The following is a 22,308-nucleotide window of genomic DNA, read 5'->3' on the forward strand; positions in this document are numbered from 1 at the left end:
TAACGCAATACATAAAACCTGATGTGCCAAAAAAAATATTTGACCAGAATGTAGAAATAAACGAGTTCCTCACAGGTTGATCTTATCATTGCAGCACAGACGCTAAAAAGGGGACCGGCATCAAATCTACTTCCCTCATACTGAAAGCTGGCAGGACTGATTCATCCTCTTTTGTTTTGCTTAGGAGGTTAGTACAGTACGTCACATGCATTTGAATAAAATCAATGAAAGAAGATATTTTGGACAGAAACTGCACAATTGAAAAAAAACAAACTGAAACACCTCTCTTACAATAAAAGCACAAATGAAATTCATGTTTTCACATGTGAAAACATGTAAAATATAAAGAGTTCTGATCATTGTATGACACTACAGCTGCAATGATTAGTCGATAAATCAATTAGTCAATGTAAAGAAAATTAATCAAGTGTTTCAGTAATTTTTCAAGCAAAAATGCTAAACATTTGTGGTTTACTTTTACATAGAAAAGCTGGAACCAGCAAACCTATAAATCAGGAACTAATGCTACTCGTGTTCTTTCTCCTTTATGTTCATGAATCAGTAGTCGTATTGTTTAACACATCGCAAAACTAAAAGGAAGTGAACTCTCGCTAGTGTTCAGAAACAACATACATACTTTCATGCCAATGGACATCTAAAAGGCAATCTTGTAAATGACTGGTTGCTTTTGGAACTTTGAACCATTTCAGTCAGAAATGTGGGGCTAAATAAAGCAGGAAAAACATATGGATGTGGAGTTCCATCTGAATGAGGAATCAGAGAGGGGGCAGTGAGGAGGAAAGAGAGGGAGGGGGGCAGCACGTGATGAGGTCCTGAACTAACATGACTTACAGTGGCAGAAAAACACCCACTCATTTGTAATAAGCACCAAAACCACACACAGAGAGAGAGAGTTGGCCTGACACAGTGGCATGCACATGAATGCGTGTGTTTAAACTCTATTAACAGTGCAGGTAATGTGGTGTGTATTATGACCACTATATGACACCTGAGTTTATTGTTGGTATGTGTTATGCAACAAATTAACACCTCAGGCTTAAGGAAAAAAAGCCTTTTATTGACGATGTGTTATTCTGCACTGCACTATTGTTGAGACACAATAATGGGTGTATCCATTTGCCTCGCATGATGATGACGACAATGACTATGATGATAGAATTCCTGGTAGTGATCAGCTCTTATCAGATGCGGGTGTTTCCATTTGCCAATTTGTGGAGCATTGTGATCTTTCTGCCTTTTAACAGCTCTCTCCTGGTGCAAGGATGTGCCTGATAAGGACTCCATTAGCTGCTCTGTGTCCTTTGTGTATGTGTATAACTTATCCTGACCCACCTCAGGAAGCTGATGTTGTCATATTCAATAAAACCTTAAGCTTTCATATTTAATGCCTGTTTGTTTTTTTCCTTTGGCACTCCACGGCAGATTCTGTACACTGGTAAAATCAATAAATCATTCCCAAATGCTGAGAAGTGATTTAATAAATGGTAAATGGTACTCTTGAAATGGTACTCTTGGTTACCAGTGGCCTCAATCAATCATGAAGTTATAACACAGAAAACAATGTCACAACATGGTTTATTTTGGAATGTCTCAAATACAGACGTTTCATTTAGTATAACTAATAATATTTCTGTGCTTTAAGTGTTGGGACTAAAACTGAAATGGTTCTTCTGGTTGAACAAACATGTTTCAAGTCGCCTGTTTTAGATCAGCAGAGAAGCTGGGGGGGGGTACTCATGCTTTAAAGCTTAAGTAAAATATTAAAATTAATCTCTAAATCTGTTCTTAATCCTGCTTGTAATACATGCAATGTTTGCCAAATTTACTGCAATGGGGACACATGCAGAATAATGATTGTCAACCAAATTCATTCTGACATGGACAAAAGACTGATTACCTTCTTTTACTCTGTAAATATTATTAACACTGAAATGGTATTAACTCAGAAAGTGATCAACTGACATATTTCAATTGTAAGGCTCAAGTGCTTCCTTTCTCTTGATCAATCATGTGAAAGGAGCAGTGTGGGCGGTGTCAGCACACCTCCAGCTTTGTATCCTAGTTTTTCTCTCGTTTAAAAACAGGTGAAGTTGGCTTTTACAATATTGGAAATGACTGGCCTGCTGATGGAGCTCTGTGGCGCCTGCATGTGTGTTCACTGAAGGCCCACGTTGTTGTAATAAGCAGAAGGCAGGTGGGTCTGGTTGGTCAGGTGCCTGCGTGCAGTTCTTTAAGAAGTCACGTGATCTGACGCAAAGCAGGTTATTCTGGTTTTCCACAACATGCTCAAAAGAAGCTGAAGTACCCGCAGCACACCTCTGCAAAATGGGTGGGCCGATCACGCAAAGAAGGGGATAAAAGGTTATCGGATGTCTTGTAAGATGAGCCTTGAGATAACAAAAACTTCTCTCTCACAGGAACCAACAAGTAGTCTCACCATGTTCCAATAATATGAGTTTAGTTAGCATTCAAGCTACTGAAAAGAATTGTGTTCACTAAAAATTGCAATCAAGTGACTGTAGGAACACCTAATGAATAAAAATTACATACAAGATACTATCTTACATCTTTACATCTTTAGTAGGTCATTTGTCCCAATTTTAGATTTTATAACCAAAATTACAGAACAAATGGAAAATAAATCATTGACAACCACTTTTTAAATGACCTAGTAACACAATTGTGGCTCATTCCACTCAAATATAGGTTAGTAATCAGTTACCCAGCCAAGGGGGGGACAGGCCTATATCATGTGGCACAGCATGTATAATCAACAATCAATGAGGACCACCACAGCTAGAGAAAAAGGGAGAAAATGATAATTGGTTATTGATGTGGTTTTAAATAAGAACAAATGGCCCCAGAGATATGACCCTCCTGATACTGGGATTGTTTGGTTTCTTGTGAGGGTTTCCACCGACTAAATCTGGCAAAGATGGAATTCCATTTAGGCTTCAGCCCTAGCCATGGACTCCGCTCTGCTAAAGAGGGGGTCAAATACACAAGGACCTATTGTTTGCTGAAGATGAGGGTAGCCTCCACTCCACTCCACCCCCATCACATCATCACTGCAGAGTATTCAACAGTGAACACACACACAGAGACAGAGAGTGAGAGAGACAGAGACACAGAGAGAGAGAAAAAAAATGGAGAGAGGACAGAGAACGAAGGAGAGAGAAAGGCATCACTTCTCCCTCTCATCTAGTTCTTTTACAGTCTTGCCAATCTAAATGCCAGGACAGCTTAGCCCCGAGCCAAGCCAGTGTTTTCAAAGATCACACAAGCCCATGAGATCTGGAGGCATCCCGTAAAGATGCTCCATAAACTGTCTGATGATTATTTTTAAACAGAGAGACAAAAAGAAATAGAGTGACGTAGGCACAGTGTGAATGGTTGAGATAACAATACTGAATCCATGAAGAAAACTCCAGACAGACAAAATGTCTCTGTTTCTGTCCTTTGAAACATCCTCTAGTGGCACACAGCATAAATAAACTAGACTCATCTCTCTATCTGTGCACTCCTGACGCCCTCTATCAATCTTACCACTCTGAACCCCATTTAGGGCAAAGCTTAAAAAAACAACAAAAAAAACAAAACTTCTAACCTTCTTTGAGTCAGTGTTACAGTAGCAGAAAGAGCATACTGGCAGCTACCCTATGCTGCTGAGAGATTTAGAGGAGTGGCCATACTGGCCTGGGATATTTAAGACGGTTGCCATGCTGGCAGGTCTCTTTGAGCCCTTTGTGCTCCCCTCTCAGCTCCTTTGGCTGGGCAGGGAGGTTGACACCTGCTTGGGGCCTTGGGGTTCCCAGCACTCTGCTGTTCACTGGGCACAGACGCTGGCAGGCTGCCCACTGAGGACAGGGGACAGAGAGGGGGAAACTGGAGCTCTGCCTATCGGTGCACAAGCACTTCAAATGTGTTAGTGAGTATGAAAGAGAAAAATATATTAACCTTTATCTGAGAAGTGCGTTTATGTCTTTATGCAACACAAATTATTAGGGGTGTGCCAACCATTTCATTTTGATTGATCATAAAAATCACTGTATAACCAGATTTAAACACTGGGTGGGGGGTTCACAGCGACATACTTTTTGATTATTGTTTTTCCCTTCGGCACACACAGTTAGCTAAATAAGCATGACCACAATGACTGCTGAATTACTAAGGCAGCCTATTACAACTACACTCTTACCTAATTAGTAATTTCTGTAAAAAGCCAGTTATAATGGAAAGGAAGAAGGTTTGTTTGCACTTCTTACTCAAGGCTGAGCAGTGTCCTTGTAAATTACAAAATTATAAAGAGATAGAGTGGTGTCTTCACAGCAAACAATCTGTTTAAGGTCAACAGGTGTACAAGACGTATCTTTTGATTCCAAGCAGGTGTTGGAAATATAAAGAAGGATGACAATCTGACAATCTGAGTTGTATAACCCACCCCCTTCATGTTCATTACTGTAAATGAGGAGGCCCTGGTGGAAAATATACAACTGGATTTTCTGGAAAGTATGTGCTGTAAGAAACTGGTCAAGAAACTGGTTAGAGGTGGCAGGGTCTGCCCTGAATGTGCACTTGACTCTTACAGCAGCGTTGATTGCTCTCCTCTGTTTGTTTGATGAGTTCTTTACACATTCCCACCTGGTTGTGACTGATTGAGCCATTTGCCTTTACTGTTCCCACCTTGTAGAAAATCTAGTGTTTTTTTTCTTTCCCAAACATTGAAGTAAACATATCACCTGAACACCTAATCAGTGTCATCTCCTGAGCAGAGTCAACCAGATCCAAACATATCTCATGATCAATTTAAATCAAGTAACTGATGGAGGAATCACAGAATTTTATAAATGACATTGACAAAGAAATTGTATTTAATGTGAATTATCATGTAATTGCAGATACCAGACCTGTTTAATCAGATTACCCATAGTTACACTGTAGGCTACGCCATAGTACATAGATGTGCACTTTCTCAAAAATATAACTATACGTCGGTACTACAGTGGCTACGGATATACCACGTGGTGACTGCAAGAACTGTGATTGGCTGCTTGTGTTTTCTCCTAAAAGTTGCTGATGCTGGTGGAGATTACTGAGAGCAAAGACAACATAATGGAAGTTGAAAAAAGGCTCAGTAATCTTCTACTTTTCAGTAACATATCTAGCCATTTCCACTGCAACCCAGGATCTCTATAACAGTTAGTAAAACAATGTAAATACAGTGACTGCACAGAACAGTCTCATTCAGTAATGAAACAAGGCGTACCTTCCCACCGAATATAACTGAAGCACAATACGGTCTAATCATATACAATTCATACATTTAGTGTTGGCAGTGGTACTATCAGTGGGAGAAAACCAACCCCTTGTATGCGGCTTAAGTGGGGATTCCGAATGAAAATAGATGCCAGATGGGTTGCATTGCAGCAAAAGTTAAACCTGGTTCAACTTTTTTGCCGGATGACCCTGTGTTGTTTTGCTGGAGCCCCTTGCGTTGGCACCTCCGCTACTTTCGACGGACTGGCTTCATTCAAGTGAATGGAGGGCGGAACGTGGCCTAACAGTCATTTGATTTTGTTTGTGGTGATTGCCATCTGTTAAAGAGCTAATAAGCAAATAGTTATACTTAAAGCGGACTGAAGCTGTATTAACTAAATCAACCGTACCTGACTCAAAGAGAATCTAATTCTCTGAGGAAATGGCTGGATGACACGTAAGACCACAGTGGCTTCACCACTTGCCACTTAATTTCCAATGCGGCAGAGTGCAAAAAAGAAGCTCCACATCCTGTGAGCAGAGAATATGGTGAGGAGACAGGGTGTGATGGAGGGTGATGCGAGGGAGTTGGACATTCAGTGCCTGCCAACAACTCCAACCCCTCACTTCTTTTCCCTCTTCTGGCTCTCTTTTCCATGTACTCACTCATAATCAGCATCAATGCACAGAGATGCTCTTCTTCCTTTTGCTGCAGCATGCCAAGAGGCTGCTACTCTCTTTTTTTTGTGTCTGTTGCTATAATACCAATGGGTCTAACCGCACATAAACTGTGTAATGGGAAATGTAAAAAAAAGTAGTTGGTTTTGTGGAAAGAATGTCTCTTTTAGCAGTTAAGTATGACATTTCCATGCTGAGCTGCACACTAACTTTGCTCTAAGTTGTTCACCTTCCTCTTAGTGAAAATAACTTCTGCTGCTTCACACATACTTCACTGTAATATATCTATATCCTATTGTCAATTAATCACTAAGGAGGAGGAATTGTTCTTTTGTGTGACTACAGCTGTTTCTTAGGCTTCATCCACACTACTACATTTTTGTTTTAAAATGCATGAGTTTTGCTACATTTACACATAGCATCCACACTACTGCGGCGTTTTCGAGCCCCGAAAAAGGATAAGGTTGGAAACGTAGTTGACCCCATTTTTGTTTGAGAACTCCGGGATTGCAATTTAGTCTGGACGGGCAAAAACGGAGGCTTATGGAAATAAGTCAGTCACTACGTGTCCTTCCATGATTCGGCACATCCCCATCATGTGTCCCTTTTCCGGAAGAAAACAAACAAACAAACAAACAAACATCAGCCTCGACGACCAGTTGCTCATTCAACGTGGATAACGAATTACAGCCGTTGTCTATGCCTCGTCGTCGGTCCAAGCAAAGAAATCTCTGGTCTTACTTTTCGCCATTGCTGTTCTTCGTTCACAGTATTTACTACAAATGCGTTTTCAGACGTGTTAGTATGGATGAGATTATTTCTGAAACGGCTGAAACGCTCGTCTGGACGGAAACGTAGTAGTGTGGATGTAGCCTTAGACATTAGACCAACCTGTAACCATCGCATGTCATGTATACTATCTTTCCTCTGTCCTTCTGTTACATTATACAGTGTTGTTCGTACGATTCATTCATCTATATCCTATATCACAATTTGTGTCAGCACGCCTTGCTGAGACGAGCAATGACAAAACTACAATCAATTGCCAGTTTATTATTAGGTACACCTAGCTAAAAAAAGAATGCAGTCTAATACAACAGTTCTGCAATAAATCCGACCTTCATGTCATCACCTTCACCCCATTCAGCCAGTTCTTTTACAGTTTCTTTTAACGGTGAGGGAAGGCTAAATAACACAAACACCTCTCTATATAACAATACAGGTCAATAACAGGACTGTTTTATTAGAATGCATTAGTGGAGGTGAATCAACACCTCTCAAATAGTTTCAACAAAAACTGAAAACTATAACATTCATGAAGGTAAGACAGATAGGATTAGACTGCATTAGTTTTAGCTAAGTGCACCAAATAAACTTGCAACTGAGTTGCATATACCACATTTTCTTAGTTGACTGCTGACTTAATCAACAGAACCATGTACAGCACCCACCCAGCTGTGAGAATGGTGATAACACAGCACTGACAGTTTATGCTAATCAGGGTGCTTTGCTGAAGGTTTGCTAATAAAAATATATAGTTTGACATTATAACTGGTAGTATGATCACGTGACTGTCAGTGGATAATGATAATGATGAAAGTTCACCGGTTCCAGCTTCTCAAATGTGAGTATTTTCTGTTTGTCTTAGTCTTCTATGATAGTAAACTGAATATCGTTGCACTGTTCATTGTTGGATAAAACAAGCCATTTTAAAACTTTCCCATGGGTTTAGGGAACTTGTGATGGGCATTTTGTTTCTATTTGCCCTTCACTGTCCGTAGGACTCCAAGTACTGCTGGTGCTTTGTTCTCAAACAGCACTAGGGCTATTCTTCAAGGTGTTGTGGGTTATTTGGAGCCAGGTTTGTATGCGAAAGTGAGTGAGAGAGAGAGCCTACACTTGAAACAAAATACTGAGACCAGAGAGGATAACACACTGATGGGGACACATGTCTGCTCTAATGTCAATTGCAGATTAATGGAGTTTGGCTATAGATGTGGCAGAGACTCGAGCACGCTCACATGTGTACACGATAATGCCAACTGTAGGCATCAAATCCCTCTTATAAGATCAGACAGGGACCAAGAGCCCATCTTAGAGTTTTGGGTTGCATTTCCCCACAGGCTGAACTGTTTGACATTTCGAGCATAGACAACCAAGGCTTTACATACTCTCAGTATGCGTTAAGCTACTGCTATTACAACTCTAGCTGACTATTACACTTCCATCTGATGATCAAGACTACAAATTGTCTCCAGTGTTTGTGCCACTCATGGGCAACAACTTCCCTGATTTAGCACTGCACTCCTATAACATTGGAGGACTCACAATGGACAAAAATCTCAAAATCTATGGAGCAGAACCAGAGATATCTGCTTTTTTATTCCCCACAGTCGTCTTCCTTGTCAAAACTTGGCGCTTACATTATTCACAATGCAAATTGAGTGCCGACGTTGGAAATTCGGATGTGTTATGCTAGTAGTAGCTACTGTAGCCTTGAGTTGCTAGCCTCAAGAAGAGATGAGGAGCAGTCTCAGAGGTCTGGCACTGTAGGCTAATTTCTCTACAATCACAGTTGTTTTTTTATTTATTTTCAAATTTGTAGTCTTCAACCCCAACCGACGTTGACTCAAGTGACATCACTTGAGGCAATTTCAGACTTCCTGCAGCTCCCTGTGGAGCCACAAAAGGCTTTATACATTTTGTTCCCCACATATGCAGTACTATTACTCTCCAAGACCTGTAAACAAGAGTACAACAACAGTTCCTCTTACTTTTAAGAACAGTCCTATTTGCTCAATATCTCAAACTGCCTGGATAAACCAACACACAACCTGCAGTTCTGGTCCATGACCAAACCATCTGGAATTCACTTAAGATAGACATCAGCCTTCAGTTGTGAAGTGCAAAGCCACCGTGTTGAAGCCACATCATGTTAACATAAAGTCATCTGAAAGCCAGTGAACAGCTGCATGGCCTCCACTGAACAGCTGACTATTGGTCATATGGAGAAAATCATCTAAAAACTGCAACAGATGATGCAGCAGTCATCGTACATTATCCATGGTGAGCTCAATGGATGACAGATGGGAGGAAAAGTTCAACTTTTTAAAAAGAGCCAGATCGAGGATTAACAGCACGATCTGCTACATTCACAACATTAATTCAAGGACCACATGATGCTCATTTCTGATGCGTAACAGGCTGGAAACTGGTACAGGAAATGAAGTAGGTAGAATTAAAATGTAGGTAAACCATCAATGACAACCCAAAGGTCTAAATTGAGGAAAAGAGCTTGTGTGAAGGCAACACTATACAGGGGATGTTAAATGGAAACCCTCCTATATAATTACTAGTTGTAGGGCCCCTGCTGAGCTAGCATGTCGACCTAAAGTGGCCACAGCAAAGGCAAATGAGGGGTCAGGTCCAGTAAAGGGTATATTTAGTCTGCCGATGGCAAGCTTTTTTAAAAACAACACGCCCTTTCCCTGAGTCACATGGCTCTGGAAGATCTGAAAAACTTCCCTATAAACACAGGCAAGTAAAGTAAGCTAACTAGAGGAACAAGGATTGCTGTGTGGTGTTCCCCGTCCAAGTACCGAATGTGCCTCTGTAGTCTAACATGAAAACATAATCACTATGCACTCTCTTTTAATTAAAAAGGAGAAAATAAGTGGAGGAGTTTTGCTATTGGTATCTGCAACAGCAAAAATAACAATACAGGAACTTAAGGTTTGAAGATCACCTAGAAAAAAAGCTACCGTACTTGTGCACTTACACATCTGCCCTTTTATGTTGTCATCCTAATAAGTACACAGTTCTCAGACAGCAGTTTCCGGAAGCCAATTAAGGCATAACTGCTGTATAAACAGCCTTATCCCTTAGTCAGTATAATAAGCGTCTTAGATACAAAATGCCAATATTACCAATAATGCACACATAGTAGTAAATGAATTAAAACAAATATTATATTATTCCTATTCCTAAACTAAGATGAGCTGCTGTGAGAGAGTGCATAGGTAATACTGCTCTTCAACAGTGGCATTCAGAATCGAGTTTAAAAAAAAAACAAAAAAAAAAACTTTTGTTTTGTCACTTATCATTGGATGAATACATCACAGTCTGGGCTCACATGAAAGCCACCACTCACAGTAAAGTCATAAACCTTTCACTTGATGTAGTTTCCTTAAGGCTACTGTGATGCCAGCCAGGCCTTGAGGCGTATAATGTGGGACTATTTTGGGAAGCTGCGAAAGCCCAGCTGAAGGTCTTGTGGTCCCCAGCTGAAGGCCTTGCGGTCCCAAGTTGGTAAATGGTAGTCGCATTGGTGGTAGCTTTTTTAAACAGCAATAGCCAAGAGCAGGTGACTTCAGCTCCCAGAGAGGAATCTCTAGTTCTGGGTTTTGAATCAACTGACGTGGAATAGAAATATCTAAATATGACTGCCCTTAGTTACATTGCACACATTTTACTGATTGTTTGGTGCACTGGTGAAAGAATATGATGTGAAAAATGAAGAAACAAAGAAAACAGTCGTTCAAATTACAGTTACTAGGCTTTCTCACCAGTCAGGGGACATTTGAAGGAGCTGTAAACATCACAAAGAAACCCTGCTATATTTTCTCCTTTCTGCCTTTAAGAAGGACTCCTTTCTCTTCTGCTTTTCTCTCAGCACAGTCTTCAGCAGGCACTGATTTCATGGTGGTAATTTTGGCCGGCAGGGACAAAAACCTCCTTTGGAGTGCTGTGTGAAAACTCACCCCATCACCCACAGGCTGCCGCAACACTAACAGCGTGTCCTCCTGAACTTGGCATACCAGGAGATAAAACACTAATTTCACCGTTTCCTTCACAGCACAGACAGGCGTAAGCAACACAAAGCCAAGCCCAAAACTTTAAACACTTCTCACACAGTTTCCACGTGACATGTTGGGCAAATTGAGGGCACACTTCCATCCTCATGCTAATGAAAATAATTGAAGGCATTTAAGAAAATTAGATCACTTAAAATTCAAGCAACTGAATAAGCAAAACAACTTATAAAAATGACATTAAAATATAAATCCATCCTAAAAGCAATACTGATCCCTGGGAAACAGGTGTTGGCATCAGTTGATCCTTCACTATACAGGATATCATACAAAAGTCTGAGGTTAAAGCTACATGTTCATGTATTGCAGTGTAGAGCTAGTTTTGATATTAGAGTCATCTTCGTTCCCACAGGTGAATGTGTCACTCCTGAACAGGGCTTTTTGTAACATCTATAACTTCAATAATAAGGTAATAAGCTAAAGATTCACTCCTTGGCGTTGGAAGTAATGTTAGGTTACCACTGTTGGTATTATGCTGGTTAGCTGGAGATGCTAACATTGTAGACAAACCGTTTAATCCATTACTTACACTTCTGCTCCAGTGTTTTTGGTTTTGACAAGGCGATAAAAAGAAACCATCCCCCAAACTCTTGAGTTTAAAGCCCCATTCACACTACTTCAGCATTTGGAGAAATTCAAATATTGACAGGACTGCCATGCCGTTTTTTACACGTTATGATTGGACAATCACTGTTTGGGGGAGGGGTTCAGTGAACAGTCAATTGCAGAGGTAGAGAGCAAAGCTGGTTGTCCAAAAGGCCACAGGAAGCAAGCAGCCATGTATGTCACTATAAACATTATTAAATATAAAGAAGACAACATAGACCGTCAGCTTGAGTCCGAGCAGATATAAAAGCGAGAGAATCACAACTTAATGAGGAAAGGAAAACCAAATCACACAGTGAAGGTAAATGACAATATGATTGGGTAAAAAGGAAAGTATCATTGCAAAGGACTCAAAATTTGCACCACAAGCATCCAAGCCAAGCGGAATCAAATCCAAGTAGGATTGCCCAGGTGTGGACATGCAGGGGGACTAAAAAAAGGAGTAAAGCCCTGAGGTGGTTACAGGAGGGGGGTTGGAGAAGCATGCAGCATTCGTGTTGAAGCATGCGGGCCCATGAGCAGCTCAGTGTCGGTCTGCACAGCAAAAAGGGGGAGGGAGGGAGAGGAGTAAATTTTCTGACCTGTGGCTCCTTACAAGATGCGATGCTCTTCCTCCGGAGAGAATTATAAAATCCTCAAGCTAGGGAGGGGGGGGGAGAAGACAGAAAGATCAGACAAAACAGTTATGTTGTGTGTGTGTGTGTGTGTGTGTGTGTGTGTACACGCACGCACGCACGTTGTGCGAGTGGTTAGTTGTCTAGACCATGGTTAGACAGATATGATGATGATGATGAAAACACATGTTGCACAATATAACTGCCATTACAAAAACATTTACAAAAACATACAGCAATATCAGAACAAAAATTATATAGGCCTAGTGACTTAAATGTCCACTGACCACTAAGCCAGTGATATCATATGATGTCTGTCAGGAGACTGTGCTAACTTTTTATAACCAAGGACAAATAAATGGTCAGCAGCCAAAAGATAAACCGTATCTTGTGTGAATACCATCAGAGGAACCTGAGGTCTGTGACTGCTATATTCATTTCCTCTTCCACTTCTTTGTCTAGTACAGAGGTCTGGCTGTTCGCTGTGGCCTCACACCATTTTCCTGAGATATGTGAGCATAAATGTTAGGCTGTGGGGCAGCCATGTGTGTGGATCAACCAGATGCAAATAAAAAAGGAAAGCACTCACCCTTCAACACTGTTGAATTAAATCTGCTCTATGTGGGCTAATCCCATGAGAGGTCAGCCACAGCCAAGCCTTAAATCTGCACAACTTTTATTCTGACAACAGGTTACACAAGATGATGAATTTGATAGTAGAGTGCAGAAAAAAAAGTTGCATTATGCACTGGATAAAATGCAGTAGTATTTTGTAGTATTTCTCTTAGGCCTGCGTCTAACAATTATTTTCAATTTATTGATTAATCTGCAGATTATTTTCTTGAATCATCAATTAATCATTTTGTGTACAAAATGTCAGAACAACAGCCAAAAAGATAATCAGTTTCCTATCATGTATGACAAAGAAAAGCCTTAAATCCTCACATTTGCAAGAAAAACAAGAACAAACAAATGTTTGGCATTTTTATTAAATATGACTAAATGATTAACTGATTAACAAAATAGTTTCCGATTCATTTTCTGTTGATCGACTAATCGGTACTTTCGTTGCAGCTCCAAAAATCTTGACCTGATGATGGCAAATCATCCTGAGGGGCATGAATGTGTTAACATATGTGGTTTTGGTAATTGGTAACTTTGGTGTCACTAGAGGAAAAGTCAGGAAATCACATTAGTATTCACTGTCTGGGAACCATGAATGTCTGTACCAAATGTTGTGCCAATCCATGTAGTAGATGTTGAGATATTTCACTGGATAAGTGAAAACTGTTGGTAGCGCTAGAGGAACTGACTGACTGTCTGACATTGCCATCACTAGAGCCAGAGCCATACAACTAGCATGGCTAAAAACATCCTTAGTTAATTATTTATTAAGAGTTTAACACTCAAAAACTCAGCTAAAATCAAGACTGCGTGGGTGTGGTTTGACTACCTTTGATTGACAGTGCAGGCAACATAAGCAAACAAGCCAACAACTGTCATCAGATTTTGATTCAAACATGGCTAAATCCTAATTGGCGCTTAGAAGTAAGTGACCTCCCCTTTTTCCCCCCCAAACAGCCCACACTTCAAACCACTGAGAGGAACACAGACAGAAAATCTCTCAACTGAAAACAACCAAAACTGTTTTAACTTTGAATTTCTTGTTTTTGTGTAGGACCATAATCGCTCACAAAAAGAAGCTGATTGAGAAAATAGGTTATCAGGGTCTTGAAAATTTTGTAAGTGTCAGCACTGGAGTCGTGCATCACTAATGAATCACAACAAGAACAAAGACTTTAGTGAGTAATCTGCATCAGCAGTAACAGAACAGTAATCTGGAAAAATTCTTTTGCTTTTCTTTTCAGTGCATGAAAACAAGATTTCATAAGGCAAAGTAGAAATCTTCTTATTACTGTTGTGACAGATGGTTGGGCCTCTATTCACAACACTTTCCAGTCTGTTCCCTTAGACTGCTTCCTTGAGCAAAATGAAAACCTTTACAACAAGGCTGAATACATTCTCCCTGCACAAGTACACGAGCTTTATTCCCACAGTCCACTACAATACAACTCTGAGTGGAAAACATGGACTTACATATTGACTTTGCCTTGACTATAGTTCAGTTTGTGACTCATGGACAATTTCTACTAGTACTTTTTAACAGAGAATCAATAATACCTAATTATCTCTACATCCTAAAAAAAAATATTGAATTTGTCTTAATAAATAGAACAAAAATCAGTAAAATCCCAAGATAACAGACTAAAGCTGTCAGAATGGATACAAGGATACAAATCTTCCAGACAACTGAATCCAGGTCACCCAAATCAACCCAAATATGCAGATTCATTAGCATTTGCTTGGTCGGGAAAGCTAATGTAATGCAGGCCCCCTGCTCTACTGTATAAAAGAATAATCAGATTATGTTAAACAGAGATGATACACACCAGACTACCAACATGGGAAGTTCACTTACAACGGATCATATTAAGACAAAAGCTTTGGATGTGCATGAACACTAACTGTATGTTACTGTCTTTCCTGGGATTTCACATTTATTAAACTGTGACCACAGTATCTTGTAATGAGTTGGTTGCGGTGGGGAATATTTATCCATATTAAGATTTCCTATTGCATTTCTGTCATCAAGTATAGATTTTAGCTGACTAAGTAATAGCATATTACTTCAGATCAGTTTCATGGTTACTATCAGTTTCCCAAAGCCACAGAGGATGATTATTCATGTAGATCAAGGTCAAGAGCCATGCTTGACAATTGCAGTGTGTAGCCACTTTAAGACAGTACAGTCCTTCAATATGCACAATGTATCACCCTGTGTTTTTCCGTCTTCCTCCAGACACACAAAGAAAACAAAACAAAACACAAGAACAAATACACGACACAACGAGTCCCTGCCTCTCGCCGTCCACTGACAGCATCAATGGACCACTGGGGGAAGATGACAGCTGCGTAAGATTGATGAGCCGTAGGCCAAAGGGTGCATCGCCATCGACATCCTTAGGAAGCACTTTGACTTGGCTTCCCTCGGCTCCCACAAAACCCTGTGACAGCTGATACAGAGTTTTTAACTATGCACCCACGAATCCCAATGACACCAAGCCTTCACATGTCTCAATTCAGGATGTCCTGAGTGGGTGTCGAGCCTGGGTGCAAGCCCGGTCATGCCCCAAACCACGCCCTTGGTGACACCGCGGTCTGGGGAGGGGACAGAGAGGAAGTGGAGATGTCATGGGTCTGGGGTTTTTTTTTTTTTTTTTTTTTAAATTGATGAGTGGACTTGAATGAGGACCAGGCAAAGCTGGCCTTTTGAAGACTCTTCAAGCCAGAACAAATTTATTAATAGGCCCTACTTCAGAAACCCAGCCTATGGTAAACATACTGACAGGATGGGCTATTGAACTCACTCCACTGTGACTGATTTTCCCCTGAGCTGAAGGTCCCAGCTCAAGCTTTCGTCAGTATCTTATGACCACCACAACTCTATTTTTCTTACCAATACCCTATGTCTTACAGCACTGGTGAATTTATTTCAGGTACCAAATCTTTATTATCAGGAAGTCTCCAGATTAATTGTCTTTTGGCTTTTTATTTTCTTAAAAGTTTAGTGTTACCTCAGAAATAGGCAATATGTCTCAAAGTCTACAGCTCAGGCATAACATAAGCCTTTATGTTAGAGCAAGTTACTTCGACCCCATTTTCGGCCAAGTTCTGTAGCAGACCATCTATTCATTTAAGTACCATTAAACAAGAGTCTACAGCCATGCTAGTGGCTCTGTGAAGCTGTACTCAGACCCCGCAGTGCTTTGAGCTAAATTGCTGTCACCAGCATGCTAACATTTTCACAGTAACAATGCTAACATGCTGATATTTAGCTCCATGATATTTAGCTCCATGTTCATCATCTTAGTTTAGCATGCTAACATTTGCATGCTAACATTTGCTAATTAGAACTAAACACAAAGTACAGCGGAGGCTGATAATGTCATTAGTTTTGCAGATATTTGGTCATGAAACAAAGTAGTGGAGAAATTTAAATTCTGACCTGATGATAGCACTAGATGAAAAGTCAGAGGATCACCAAAGTCATTAGGATTCATCCTCTGGGCATCACATCATTAACTGTACCAAACTTCATGGCAATCCATCCAATAGTTGTCCACATATTTCACTCAAGACCACCAATGTCAACCACATAGTGGTACAAGAGGAAAAGAGATATTTTAGTCTGAACCAAAAGTGGTGGACATTGCCATCTCTAGAAAATCCCCAAAAATCAATGTAGTTATTGTCGCATGGTGATGCAGTTAAGAGCAAAGATCATTATAAAAACAGGTGCATTCAGGTGCTTGGTGGAAAGTAAAGAAAATTAATAAAAAATGCAATAATTAATCTACAAACATACAGTCAGACTGCAGATTGGATTGCACACAAAAGAGCTGTCTGTTAAACATATACTCCACTCCATGGTGCAACATCTGACCAAACATTTGGTAGTTTAGCAGGTTTCTAACTGGTAGGTTTCAAACTGTGTTGCAGTTTTGTGTAAGTGACAGTTAGAAAGCCCTTAACCAGCTTCTGATGGTGGTTTTGGATCCCTGCTCCCCTGAGACTGACGTGACACACACACACACACACACACACACATCTGTGCAGCCGCCCTTACTGTCCATGTACAAACATCCAACATCTCTGACAGGCCTGTCAGCGTGCACCACCACAGGTGGGGGAGGGAAGGAAAATGAGGGACAGAGGAAGAGAGAGAAAACAGGGTTTTCGAGCGTGTAAATTCGTTTAAGAGAGGACAAAGAGTAGAACGAGGAGAAATGAGTAGGAGGAGGATTCTGTTGCATAAAGAAACATGAACGTATGGTTTGAGAGCTTAAGGAAGAATACATTTTTCCATCTTGCTTTAGCTTTTGTGTTTTTCCCCCCCAAAGAACAGATGCAACCAGTTGGAGGTACAATTTACAGCTGAGAGATTCACTTAGAAATGTCAAAATAATGTTTTATTTGTCAAGTGACATATTTTCATACCACTACATTCTCTCTGTGCATTTGGGGCATTGTCTTTCTGTCCTACTTTCCTATATGATGCAATACAGTGAACCCTGGTGCTAATCATTTTGGAAGAAGAAAAAAAAAAACCCAGAATAACTAGATGAAATTCCTGTTTATTCAAATCCTGGTTGGAGGGTGCATGGACTCTGTACTTTTACACACAAACATGCACACACAAAGCAGTGTGTTGAAGGGGATTAGGCAAGATTGAATTTCAACAGAAAGAATCCCCGTCTACAAGCACTACGGAGCAAATCTGGCTTTAGAAACTTTCCTCATCCCAGAGCATCCTGGTACAATAGGAGGCTGAACTTAAAATCCTGCAATTGAAACATGTTCATTTTTGAGGATGCAAGAGCACATTTGCAGATGGATAATCAGCTCCTGAATCAATAGCATCGTCTGCATAGGAAACACAGATGCAAAGCTCTATTACTAAACAAGTGAAGATTGTGCACTTGAAAGTCATGCACAAATTGTTGGAAAATGTCAGAATGTCTGCAGGCTAGCGTGTATCTGGGAATACCAATTGGAATGCACATATCTAAAGGAATGTCCACTGATATCCCGCTATGTGTAAATGTTTGCTCATGAGCAAGCTAGAGAAAAAAAAGGGGGGGGGCATTTGTGTGTGTGTGTGTGTGTGTGTTAGAAAGAAAATAAGTGGCCGTCTTCTTCTGCCTTTGTATGAATCTTAAGTAGTCCCATGTTGAGGGAGGCTTTGTTCGCAGTCACTGTCGGGGGGCACGTCCTCCAACTTTTCCCCTCACTTCCTTTTGGCGTAACATTTATCATTCTTCCCAGACGAACAATCATCCTACAACATGGACTAGCATCTAGCACACAATAACCTGCCACCCTCCCCCCTTTCTGGTTGCTCGGATACTTTTCATCCAATGGGACAGCTTGTCAACAACATCATCACTTACTTAGAAACTCCCAGCCTTCACTTCGCTTTGATTTGGTCCAGCAGAGCCTTATTAAAAAATACTGCTGCATCTTGTTTTCAAAATAAAGTTTCCAAGAACATCTCTTTTCTTGTTTTCCCTTTTATGTTGCATCCAAAACACTTAAAAACTTCCAAGCCTAAATGTCTGGCTCTGCAAAAATTGCAATGCATCCTTAAGGGAACAGCTAAAGTGGTACAACCTTCTAATTTGCAAGAGAAATTCCCCTCTGGGCAAGTATAACATTATCCAGCTCTACTAACCAACTAGATGCGCAATATTTTATACTGACATTATAGTGTGCTGGTGTTAGCCAGGGGAGCTACCCTGAGGCCTGTTTCATAGAAAGACTGGGTGACTCACCAGACCTCCCCCCTTCTCTCGCTCTTGCTCTCAAAAGGGTCAACAGGTGCATTAGTAATAGGCTAAGTGGAGAGATGCTGGAGGTTGACTAAGTGCATCCAAACACTGAATCACATCAACATAATTTCCTCTACCAACACTACTTTGGAAACTTTACTGTATACATATAAACCTCCTCTGCCTCTCCACTGAGGCCTGCACAAGCATCCATTACCACTACAGTTCAAAGTATTCTGAACAACAACAACCTGTTTCTTCAGTTTTGTTACTGGCCGAATTTTTAAATGATTTTTTCCCCCCCTTTCATTTTCTGTAACTTAAGCACATAATGGGTCTGGCCTTGTTTGGCCTTCACCGTGTTTGCGCCTATCCCTTTCAGCTGACTGGCCTGCACCACTTATTCCGCTTATTATGAACGCTGACAGCAGATTATTTTGCTTACTGCACCCAAATTCTCCATCCTCTATAGATAAAAATCCAACAAACAGGACTGAGAGACAATGGCAAAGTTGACAAAAGAGACAAAAAGAGAAGAGATAAGGAGCATAGAGAACGGGTCCAAAATGAAAAGGGGGAAGGGAAAAGATGAAGAAGGAACTGCAAAGAAGAAAAAAGGGGCATAATACAGGGAAGGAGCGATGGAAGAGGTAGTACGGCAAAGGCTCAAAACCCTTTAAATGACTGTTTTGTCAAGGAAATAAAAGACCAACTAACAGCTGCAGCAACATACCAGCACAGTGAACGAGAATGCAAATCAGCCCTGATGCAAATGTCATACGTCTTCAGGGGCAAAACAGACTGTCTTTATACCAACCCCCCAACACAACACACTCTCTCTGTGCTATCAGAACCCCCAACTCCCCTCCACTTCTGTACTGAAACACACTCACACAAACACTTCCAGGAGACAATCTTGTGCAGAGCGAGAGAAGTGTAATCACAAGAGACAACATCATCTTCTTACTTCACACTAAACAAAAGGCCAGAGTACAGTGGGCTCTTTACACAAATACACAAACATTTTTGAAAAAGAGAAACCACTTACTTGTCTGTCATGGCGTCGGCTAGTGAATACTGATTCATTAAAACTTCTTTTCACTTTTCTTCACACAGTTGGAAATGGTTGAGGGAGAGGCCCAGGGCAAATGTCACAACACCACAGTCTACATGAGAGGGGAAAAAAGCAACATTACTTCAGTCACACCTACAGTAGGTAGACAAGATAATATTAATACCTCATGGGAAATGGCTTTAAATTTGGAAATGGCTTTAAATTTTGCATTTAATCTCTTTAAATCACTTCTATTGTGATGGGTACTGCACGTCTGTGAAAATCAGTGAGGACAAAACAAAAATCCACCTAACAGGCCCTCATTCCAGGCTGGGACTACAGCTAACTTTGCAGACATGCTTCACTTGCTCACAATTAGCCTAGCAAGGCCTGGTCTTCCAACTTTCTGGGGGATACTGTTACCATAGTTACCAAGACAGCCAACCAGCCAGCTAGCTAGCTAGCATAAATAGAGTGCACCAAGAAATCCTCCGGTTAGCAAGCAGACAGTGTGAATCCAAATCACAGATGAAGAATGCATTGTGTGACAAAAGGAGCAATGATGACAATTTTGGATCAGTGTTATTGTATAGCATCAGATTTGCATAAAAAAGATAATTTGGAATTTCTATTATCAAGAGGGTGTAACAAAAACCATAATCTAAAGAAATCTATAAACAAACCTCTGCTAATGATGCATGTTTGGGAATGCACATAAATTAGCAGATGTTCACTGCCAGCATTCTGATTTTTAAATTTTAATGAGGTGATGAGAGAAGGCTCATCCTGTGTCCTGCTGGCTGATGAGCAATCCCTAAAACCTGGCATTAGCTTTTCAGCTTATCTGCCTTTAAAGATTACAATAACAGCACATTAGATTCATAGATTATACCCTGTTTTGTGTTAACACACTGGCATAACACAGATTGTGACCTGCCAGAGTGGGATTTAGGGTCCATAAGCAGATAAAGGTTAGATACCATTTCACAGACAGTCGAGTAATAGACATAATAGACCTGAAGCAGAAAAGGCAAGCTTTTAAATCATATGTTTCACCTCAAAAAAGCATGTCTATTTCAATTAATCATCCAACACTGATTAACCAAAGAGGACTTAATGGTTTTATCGCTGTCAGCCACAAATGGCAGGAGACCGAGGAGTGAAGGAAGGGTCTCAACCCCACCCAATCCTATCAGCCTCAAAACCAGACAGACAGCCACCAGCCTCGGAGCCAGCCAGCAGCAGACTGTGTGGGGACCATGGCTCAGCAAGCTGATGTGCCTCCCTTTCACTGCTTTCCTTTCACCTTTTCCATTCTACGTCACCCCTGAATTCTTTGTCAATGTTAAGTATAAATTGATGTTGATGCTGCGGTGCAATTGTTTACCTGTCTTTTCATTTTCCTGTTTAATGGCAGCTCATTAAACTTTTGTCTGTGGGTCTATCTTCAGTGCAGAAACAGGCATTAGCTGTAAACACCCAAGTAATCTACAGTAATCAGTTTAGTTCCATTTCCTCTGGTCTCTCAGCCGCTGTGTTTATGGGAAATATTTTCAAAAGAAGAAAAACTCCAATGTCGCAATTACCTTCAGACACATTCGAACAAACTGGGATTTGAGTGATACATTTCTTATGGGTTATCTGCCAATAAAAAAGATAAAAAAATAAAAAATAAAAACGACACCAGAATGTTATGGATGAAATGTCACAACCTCTCTCTCGAGAAGCACAATAAGTCCATTTCCAAATTTTCTTACATTCCTGAATTGTTGAAATATGCAAGATTCCATGCTTTTGCACAATGTGGCAATCCAACCAAGTATGAGAGCTTTATATGAAAAATGTCTCATGTGCGCTGTTATGATGATGTAGTGTTTTCCAGCAAAGCGAGGAGTTCCTTACTCAAAATCCCAAATTAAACTCCTGCCTTCTCATGCAAACAATGATAAAGTGCCTGGATGTTGGAATTCAACACAATACTGAATGCAGTGAACAATAAAGAGCAGCCAAACTGTGCTGCAAGAAATTTGCAGCTGGTGGTTTAAAAAAAAAAAAAAAAAAAAAAAAAAAAAAAAAAGGTCATGTGAATGACAAGAGATAGAGTGGCTTCTACCAGTAAACAGCTGAGAGAGACCTACTCAGAAAGTGCTCTTTGAGGTGGAGCGACAGCACTTGAAGAACATGTAAGCTAGCTTTGATCTACCTGAGCCCAACACTCACAAACAATTAAACCATGCATATTTTTCCAAGTGTTTCAAGGAGAGCAAATTGTGGCATGGTAAAGGAAAATCCGAAATGTCCAAGCTGGTAGGGCAGTGCCACTCCCTCCCTTCTCAAGGGAGATTTATGAACTCCTGACAACAGCCAGCCAGGGGAAGACAAACTCTTTCCACATCTAAAGCTGGGCAGATTTTACTGATCTTGTATGTTAACTCACACTAAGTGTTATAAAGTGTTATAGGCCTTTCTGCACAGCCAGAACCTGCAACTTTTATGCTCACTGTACAAATCAATTGACCGGCTTGGACTCCGCCGATCACACTGAACATAAGCACGGAACGCCTGGTTGGTTATGTCTAGTGGCAATTCCAATAAAGTTTTTTAAAACAAGATGGCTGCATCCTAAATGTTGACAAAAAGAGAGAATGGCAGCATTACTTTGTCCATTTCTATTATGATCAGAAAGTAAGAAGAAAAATGTGGAGATGCAGAGGTCTGGAAGATGCAGATAATATGGTCCGTTCTGCACAAAGCACTGTTTTATATCACAGTAGTGTCAAGACTACAGTTTTAGCCACAACATGTAAAATACTACTACA

At 40.6% G+C, this 22,308-nt stretch overlaps 1 protein-coding gene and 1 long non-coding RNA gene across 2 annotated transcripts in view; one reads left to right on the forward strand and one right to left on the reverse strand.

Annotated features, from left to right (window-relative positions):
- Window positions 1–22,308, reverse strand: part of sema4d (sema domain, immunoglobulin domain (Ig), transmembrane domain (TM) and short cytoplasmic domain, (semaphorin) 4D) — a 39,966-nt gene that overhangs the window by 10,744 nt on the left and 6,914 nt on the right. Inside the window, 1 exon segment of the mRNA XM_044173831.1 lies at window positions 19,484–19,601. Coding sequence (XP_044029766.1) covers window positions 19,484–19,521 — 38 coding nt within the window. The 5' untranslated portion in view covers window positions 19,522–19,601.
- LOC122865428 lies at window positions 75–15,406 on the forward strand. The gene is made up of 2 exons (XR_006375479.1): window positions 75–7,579; window positions 14,907–15,406. It is a non-coding gene; the product is annotated as an uncharacterized LOC122865428 (long non-coding RNA).

The sequence above is a fragment of the Siniperca chuatsi genome, linkage group LG18 (genome assembly GCF_020085105.1).
Source record: "Siniperca chuatsi isolate FFG_IHB_CAS linkage group LG18, ASM2008510v1, whole genome shotgun sequence".
Classification (NCBI taxonomy): Eukaryota; Metazoa; Chordata; class Actinopteri; order Centrarchiformes; family Sinipercidae; genus Siniperca; species Siniperca chuatsi.